Below are 8227 nucleotides of genomic sequence, written 5' to 3' on the forward strand. Positions count from 1 at the left end.
GAACTTGGGCTGCTCTGTCACCACACGTCCTATCTAGGTGATTGTCTGGGGCTGATCGTTGGCTCTTGATATTTCATGAACTTTCCTTTATATTTCATATGTCTGCACGTCTGCATGGTTACCGAAGCTCTGGGGGTTGGGGATGCTGATGGGAGATATGTTTTGGCTTTCTGTCTCCAGAATGTTCTCCAGGTTTGGGGAGAGCTTGAGGAGAGGTCCATTTCCTGGTTACCGTTAGTCAAATCATCATCCAGCTCTGTTATTTCATGCACAACTGGCGGCTTGGATATATCTTGGGATGTCGAAAGAAGAAAGCAAATTGGCTTTAGCAAATATAGGATCTGCTAGTCGTCCTCATGGCTGTGATGTGTGTATGTCATACAGCCTGGGAAGGACAGCCAATTTCCATGCTTTCTGATCGTCAGTAGCTTGCCTGAGTTTGTTTTTCTTTGTTTTGTTTTGTTTTAAACAGAGCAGTAACTGAGTTGGAGGGGGGAAAGATTTTATTTAGCTACTGAACTCGTTTCCACTAAGAAGCATTGTGGTGGGCTATTACTGAACCCCCTTTCTGTGTGTGTTTCTCACCTGCCCAGACCAGAGAGTGGCCTCCTTCTGTACCTTGACAGACATGCAGCACATGCAGAACTTGGAAGGGGCTCAGGAACTACCCTTATGTATGGACCCCAGCAATGGGAAGGATTTCTTGGACACCACTGGGTATGTGGACCTCTGTGCCCCCCTCACTCCCCTATCCCAAGCCCCCATAACTAACAGTTACTCAGCTCACCCCAGGCTGCCCGGAAGACCATGTCCCACCTATGCATCCCAGTCCTCAAAATCCAGAAGAGAGGCTGAGTAGGGCTGACTTTCCCTGCATGCCTGCTCCACCCCGTAGGCAGACCCTGCCTGCTGGGACAGGTCTAGGAGCAGCTACCAGTGCCTTGCTCAGGAAGGCAGAGCTTCATTGACAGAGTGGAGGGGTGGAGTCCTTGGAATCCACTCTGCCACCTAATCACTGTGATGGCACTAGGGCAGGTACACCTTGCTGATCTCAGCCCTCCACCTGCCAAGTCACCATCTGTCTCTGCTGCCATGCATACTGATCTGGCCATGGCATGTTTCCTTTTGTGATCCTTAGTTCCTGACCGTGGCTCATGCTGCCTGTTAAAGTCCTTCAGAAATTCATGACATGTTTACCCCGATGGAATATAGATTCTTTCCCAGTGTCATCCATTTCTGACTCCAACTTGTATTTGAACTTGAGTTATAAGTAACTTGCATGTTCACATTGGTAATCAACAAATTGGGGAAATTGAATCTACATTTGGTTCCCAGGACTTCATTCTGGTCTACCTTGTCTCGGTTGGCTAAACTCATTTAAGTGTCTTTTGTTTTCCTGCTAACCTCTTTCCTAGAGATTCTGAATCCTTTTTCAAATCAGTAGAGACCCAGAAGGGATTTTCTACCAAAGCAGTAATATGTACACTTTTTCAATCTGGTATAATATTATTTATTTCCTTGTACATGAAATAATTTTGAATGAAAAGAAACAACTAAAAAAAACCTGAATGAAATGTCTTGACTTCAAGTACATTGAGTCTTTCTAATTACATCCTTATTTGCTAGGGAGCGATCGCCATCAACACTGACTGGCAAAGTCAATCAGCTGGAGTTAATTCTCCGCCAACTGCAGACTGACCTTCGGAAGGTAAAGTAATCTATTGAAGTCCATAAAACACTTTCTCTTGTACTGCCCCTCCCTCTTAACTATTAAAAATGAAAATGAAGGACCAAGAAAGATAACTGCCCTAAACAAAACCAGGCAGTAAGTAGACGGGGGACTCCTGAGATCTGTTTCCATTTTCTGGCCTGGGACTAATACATTTCATTTAGGGGAAAAGAGGATCACAGTGGAGGACTGTAACTGCGACAAGGCCTGGGTACAGCCAGTCCTCAGTGGGAGGTAGAAACAGCATGTTAGCAGTTTTTGATTCAGTGAGTTAGCAATTGTACCAAGTATTTATAAGCTGACATGAGAGGAGTTTGCTGCCAGAAAGCCTGGTCTCCCCAAGCTACTATGCTCTTACTTAGTCAATACCAAGACCCTCAGGGCTTCTATTCCACACATCAGCCTGTGCGGATCGGCCCTCAAAAGAATAAATAATTCATTGCACAAACATATGCTCCCCTCTTGGTGTATCATCAGAATGGTGCTAGACCCTAGGGATACATCAAGAGTTAGTGCCTGCCTCAGAAGGGTGACAGACAGGTGGAAATGACCGTTCATGGGATGAAGAGTGCTGTGCTAGGAGCATGCACAGGGCCCAGCCACAGATGAGTAAAGGACAACTGGAGGAAGACCGCATTCCATGCAGAGGGGGCCTCCTGTTCAGCGTTTGGTTGGGGAATTGCAGTGCTGTGATTCAGCATAGCTGAGGCATCAGGGGTGTAGATGAGAGCAGAAGAGATGAAGCTGGACAAAAAACAGAGATCATCCTACAAAGCGTACTGTATGTTGAGACTGAAAGTAAGAGGAAACCATGAAAGGACTGTAATAGGAGCAGATCGTCTATAAATGTGGATGCTAGGTTCGGGACAAGGCTGGAGGAAGGAAGAGCTCATCAGAAGACTGTGCTGGGGATACAGCAGGGAGAGAGTGATCATTAATGTGGGGTCCTGGAGAAAGAGGAGGGGTGGGACCCAAGGGCAGGTGGAGGGAGGAGCTGCAGGGCAGAGGAGAGGTGCCACTTACACTAGAATCCAGGGAAGAGGAGAAAGACAGAGCCAGGCACACATGGAAGTTTGGTGGTTGAGAAAAGAGAGTGCCTGTGATGGCTTCTGCTTCACGTAGGTGTGACCCATTCATTCTTTCAGCAACGAATTGCTGAGAACCTATTACAGGATTCTAGGCATTAGGAATATAAGACAACTCTGCCCTTGTAGTGGCATGGCTGATAAACAAGATATAACGCCAATAGTGATAAATGCGACAAGGAAAAATAAAGCAGGATAAGGGGACAGTGTGTGACTCAGTAGGAGAGAGGTGGGGAAGGCCTTTCTGAGGTGGTGACATCTGATTGAGCAGGCATGTGGATAAAGCATGGAGCCAGGGATATAAATATCTGGTGACAAGGCTGGGTGAAGAGCTGATGGAAGAGTCTGAGGCAGAAGTAAGCTTGATGTGTGTTCAGAAGGCCAGTGTTTCCAGAGTGGGGCACTGGAGGACAGTGGGAAGGGAGGAAGATGAGGCAGCAGGGGCAGAGCCCGCAGCTCTTTCAGGCTGGGGAAGGACTTTGGATTTTGTTCCAAGTGGATTGGAAGCCAGTGGCAGGTGTTAAGCAAGAGATGATCACGACCTGACTTATGTTTTGAAACAATCAATCCAGCTGCTTCTGGCAAACAGATGGTGGAGTAGGACAGATAAGAAGGGAAGCAGGAGACCAACCAGGAAGTTCTTGCCGTAGTCCAGACAAGAAGGATGTTGGGAATGGTGAGAAGTGTCCACGAGACTTGCTGATGAATTGGGCGTGAGATGTGAGAGTGCAGTCAAAGATGGCACTAGGTTTTTGCCCTGAGCAGCTGGGTGGATGGTGGTGGTATCTCCTCAGGTGGGAAATATTGTGGCGGAGCAGGCTTATGGCATCATGGAAGGGAAGTCAGAAGGGTCAGGCTGGAGGCATCAGGAAGAGAAGCCCGTAGCCCAAGCCCTGAAGTGATCCAGTGTCAGGAAGAGGACGGTCCAACAGAGGAGCCTGGGAAGGAGCAGCCAGTGAGATAGGAGAAACCAAAAGAGCATGGTGTGTCCAAAGCCAAGAGAAGAAAGTGTTTTTAAAAGATGGCAAGAGATAGCTCTGTCAAATGCTGCTGAAAAAACTAACTGATGGATTAGACAACATGGAGATGGTTGGTGACACTAAATAATAAATGTCAGTCGAGTCCTGAGGAGTAGACTCAGGAGGGAACAGGAGGAGAATTGAAGGGGAAGTATAGACAACTCTTTTGAGCCTTTGTTCTGCTATCCCAGAGGAAAGAAGTAGAGTTCAGTAACTGGAAGATGATAGGTAGGGGGAGGAAAGGAAGTCAAAGGAAGGTTTGTGAGGTTTCCTGGGGCACGGCACTTCCAAGGCTAGAACCAGGAAAGTCCCTGGCAGGCTGGGGTGGCTGGGTGCCCTGTCTCCAGCTGTAGTTATAGGGCTTAGGAAAGCAAGACAGGGAGAAAGAAACAAAGACACTGGAGTGATAAGCATGTGATTAAACTGATGGACAGAGAGCTGTTATGGGGGTGCTGATGGCCAGCGAAGATAAGGTCAGATCGGTGGATTAGACTGTTAGTGGAGGGGGCAGGATCTGGGGAGATTTTTTAAAAAATCAGGAGATGTTCAGGAATTGAGAGCTTAAAACAGCTGTAAGAAGGGGTACAGTTAGGGGAAATGGCAGCATAGGATATGGCCATGGGAGTGGGCGCTGAGAAGGGCGGGTTTCAAGATCATTGCGAGGATGTCTGGAGAGACGGCATGTCCAGAGCACGGGGTGGAATGTCTAAGTGGAGTTGAAATGGTCAGGAAGGATGAAAGATGGCTAGGAGAGTGAACCAGGCGCTCGCATTTTCCATTGATGATGGCAGGGACTAGGGATGCAACTCTAATTGAAACGAGAAGGGTAGTGGGTCTTAAACCTAAGGGCATGTGTTTTAGAGAAGCTGGCATTTTAGGGAGGAGTAATCTGAACCGAGCAGTGAGGAACGGGGAGTTCACCAGCCCTACCTCCAACCCTGTGTTCTTCGGGCTGTGGGAGGAAACGAGCCAGCACTGAGGGCTGCTGGGGGAGCAGTGTCCTCTAGAGCAGTATCATTTGGAGCATAAAGATGAGAAGGTTTCAGAGAAGAGGCTTGAGAAGGTTTAAGTGACAGCCGTAGAAGGTTTGAGTTTCATGGTCGCAGTCAGAGGGTCTGGGGGTGGGGAGAGCTGGGCAGTGGGGTCACAGCAGGGATGTCTGAGCCAGATTGGAACGAGGATCCTGGGAATAACGGAGGAGCACAAACTGTTTACAGCGACTTGGGCAGGACCAGCTGCAGGGCAGATGGGGTTGGTCCTGATGTCCTTTTGGAGAGTTGTTCATCCGTTTTGATTGAAGCCTCCCTCTTGGTACTGGTCTTCTAAGCCAGTGACGAGGCAGGTGATATTGGGGAGGCCTAGGGAGGAACCAAGTAATAGGAGAAACCTTGAGAGAGATGCCACACAGGCCAAGGGTTTCCTGAAGGCAGACCCCACAGAGTGGCCAAGCATCAGGGCATCTGTGGGGCTAAGCAGTCAGGTCAGATCCCATTAAAAAAGTCCCTATGGTTATACTCTGATGATGAACGCTCTTTCTCTATTTGGAGAAAGGCATCCCTGTCAGCACTTGGAGAACTGAAATTTGTGTTATACATAGTTCTTAATGACAAACTTTTAAGGTCATTTCAGGAACAGGGTATAGCTGAAAAGCTTAGTGGAATGAAGTGCCTAAGTGTTTATTTCATTACGCACATACATAATAGCTACGTTGATTAATTTGCGCAGTAAATAAAAAGTTCATGTGGAAAGCTCTGCGTTTTTTAAAGGATGTTACTTTTAACTTCTTATTGTAGTCTTACTGCAGTTTTTGGGTAGAGGATAATATAAAATGTGATTATAATCCTCATATGTAACAGCCATCTTGATACAAATTGGGAGCCAAATGACATGAAAGGAGGCACTGTGTGGAGTTGTTCACCCCCTTTCTCATTGGCAGAAGTCAAGACCAATAAGTCAATAAGTAAAAAATAAGAATACAGGATTGACGGATCCCAGCTGAGACCAAATATAGGCTTAGGAGGAGAGAATTGTCGGTCACGCCCACGACTTACTTTGTTTCCTCTGCTGCCAGGAGAAGCAGGACAAGGCGGTCCTTCAGGCTGAAGTTCAGCACTTGAGACAAGATAACATGCGGCTGCAGGAGGAGTCCCAGACGGCCACAGCTCAGCTGCGGAAATTCACAGAATGGTTTTTCAGCACCATTGACAAAAAACCCTAACCAGTTCATACCCCACCAAGGGACCACTATGAGTATGCCCGTGGTCCCTGCGAAGTCGCAAAAGTGTGGTTTCTAACTATGCTTTCAATCAGTCGTAGTGTTTTTGCTCTTCCGCTCTGTCCAGCACCATGCATCCCAGCAAGTTCTGGAGCCTCGATTCCTTCTTGGTGGCCCCTTGTGAAGGCAGAGAACAAGGCTGATGTGAAGATGAACACAACTCCTAGTGTAAAGACGAATGTAACCCTGCGTCGGCGTGGACCTTTTCCTTTTAGAGTTTACTAAAATGGTGCGCTGGCTGGGGTTCACCTCAAGAGGGAACGTAGTTGGGTTTTATTTCCTATGTATCAGGTGACCTGGTAGAGATGTTAAAGCAATTTACCATAGTTTGGGCTTTAGTATTGTAAAATAAGCATAAAAGCAAATAATCAGACATATACTTTAATGTTAAAGGTGCTCTATTTTTTGTATGTACAGTGGTTTTATTCCCACAGCCACATTACCGTAGCAATAAGGGTGGAGGCGGAGTGAATAGTTGGAAAACTGTTGGGGGAAAGAAGGAAAGGCACTGATGGGCTTAGCTCTAGTCTGAATGCAGTTACGTTAGAGACTTATTTATTTGCAGGAACAAATGGTGCCTGAATATTAATAGTGTTCTGATTAAAAAAAAAAAAAAGATACATATGCCTTGTAAATGGCTCACTGAGTAGTCACTTCAGCTCTTCGTTCACTTCTGTATAGTTAACGCTGTGCTGAAAAAAGAGTGAATCTGCTTAATTACTAGAACTTTCCTGTGTGCCGTGAGCCAGCTGGATCACTTGTACAATGCCAAATTTGTTTATCTTTGTACAGAAGCTTTGATGAAGTGTCTTGTATTTAACACCCTTATTTAAGCTTATTTAACCTTAAATTGTTAATTTTATAAAATTTGGTTTTATCTGCACTATGATGAGGAAGGTAGATAGCAGCAAGCTCAGAAGAGGCTTGGCTTGCCAGGAATTGACTGAGAAGTGGGGCGGGGAAATTCTAACAACTGGATGCTGCTAGGTCACAAGTTGTTTGTATTGCTTTACCATTTTTAACTGTTATATTTGAGATGAACATTTTGCTTTTTTAATAAATGTTTAAAAGAAGTCCACATAAGTAATGGTGTTATCAGGTGAATATAGATTCTTAGGGTCTAAGAATGTAAGCAGTCAATATACATGAATTTCTTTCAGGTCATTTATGATCTTGATCTGTATTAAATACTGTTTAGCCACCTTCTTATAGAATCCCAGACTGATTTGAAGTGAAGAGTAACTTGTATATATTCATACCTGCTACGTACCAGGCAGTATTCTCTTTTCATTAATCTCATGTAATCTTAACAGTATCCTTAATAGGTAGCTGGTGGGATCCCATATTACAAATGAGTAAACTGAGGCTCAGTTTAAGTAATTTACTCAAGGTTGCCCTTTAAAAAAAAAAATCATCTTATTCAATGAAGAATTTGGTGTCTTTTACAATAAATAATAGGTAGGGCTGCAATAAAATAGTAAGGACTTGAAAATAATCAGGAAAGGGTCACTGTAAATTTGAATCAGATGTAAGACAGAAAGAAGACACTGAGCATAGACCAAAGTGGAGAGGGAAACACAGTAACGCATAATCCTTGAGAGCAGAAACCATATCTGGAATTCCCAGGAAGCAAAGTGTTTCCTAGAGTTTTCCCTAAAAGGAATTGCTCACATTTGAACAACATCCTTAACATTCCTCTAGCAAACATAAACATAGGTGTCATAGCATGGGGCCGCCTTCTCTGAAAGATGCAGGCACGCCTCCAATGTGCCCCCAGTGATGCAACTTTTCAGAGTCAGGATATTATAGGTCTCTCCTTTTCACTCCCTTCTGTCTGCCAGGCACTGGGCTAGGAACACAGCATCCAGAAATGATCTAGACCCACCAGGCCCTGTCTCCACAGAACTCACAGTCTGATATTGGAAGACGAACAGAAGGTCTCTTCAAAATGTGAAACAAAGAATGCTTGGGGTGGGCTCCCTTAAATAATCATTACGGTAGCCACATTTTTTGAATAGTTACTGTGTGCCAGGCACTGCTCTTAGCCCTTTATCTACATAGCAACCCTATAAGGTAGGTACTCTAATCAATCCCTTTTTAAACATGAGGAATTGAGACT

General features: G+C 45.3%; 1 protein-coding gene across 10 annotated transcripts in view; it reads left to right on the forward strand.

Moving 5' to 3' along the window:
• SIPA1L2 (signal induced proliferation associated 1 like 2) overlaps positions 1-7225 on the forward strand; it is a 254858-nt gene extending 247633 nt beyond the window's left edge. For all 10 annotated transcript variants that reach the window (XM_049867910.1, XM_049867906.1, XM_049867905.1 and 7 more), the window contains 3 exons: positions 594-717; positions 1627-1708; positions 5905-7225. In XM_049867910.1, the coding sequence (XP_049723867.1) occupies positions 594-717; positions 1627-1708; positions 5905-6051 (353 nt within the window). In that variant the 3' untranslated portion in view covers positions 6052-7225. The remainder of the gene's footprint in view (positions 1-593; positions 718-1626; positions 1709-5904) is intronic.
• Positions 7226-8227: the final 1002 nt, after the last annotated feature.

This window comes from Elephas maximus, chromosome 24 (assembly GCF_024166365.1).
Source record: "Elephas maximus indicus isolate mEleMax1 chromosome 24, mEleMax1 primary haplotype, whole genome shotgun sequence".
Classification (NCBI taxonomy): Eukaryota; Metazoa; Chordata; class Mammalia; order Proboscidea; family Elephantidae; genus Elephas; species Elephas maximus.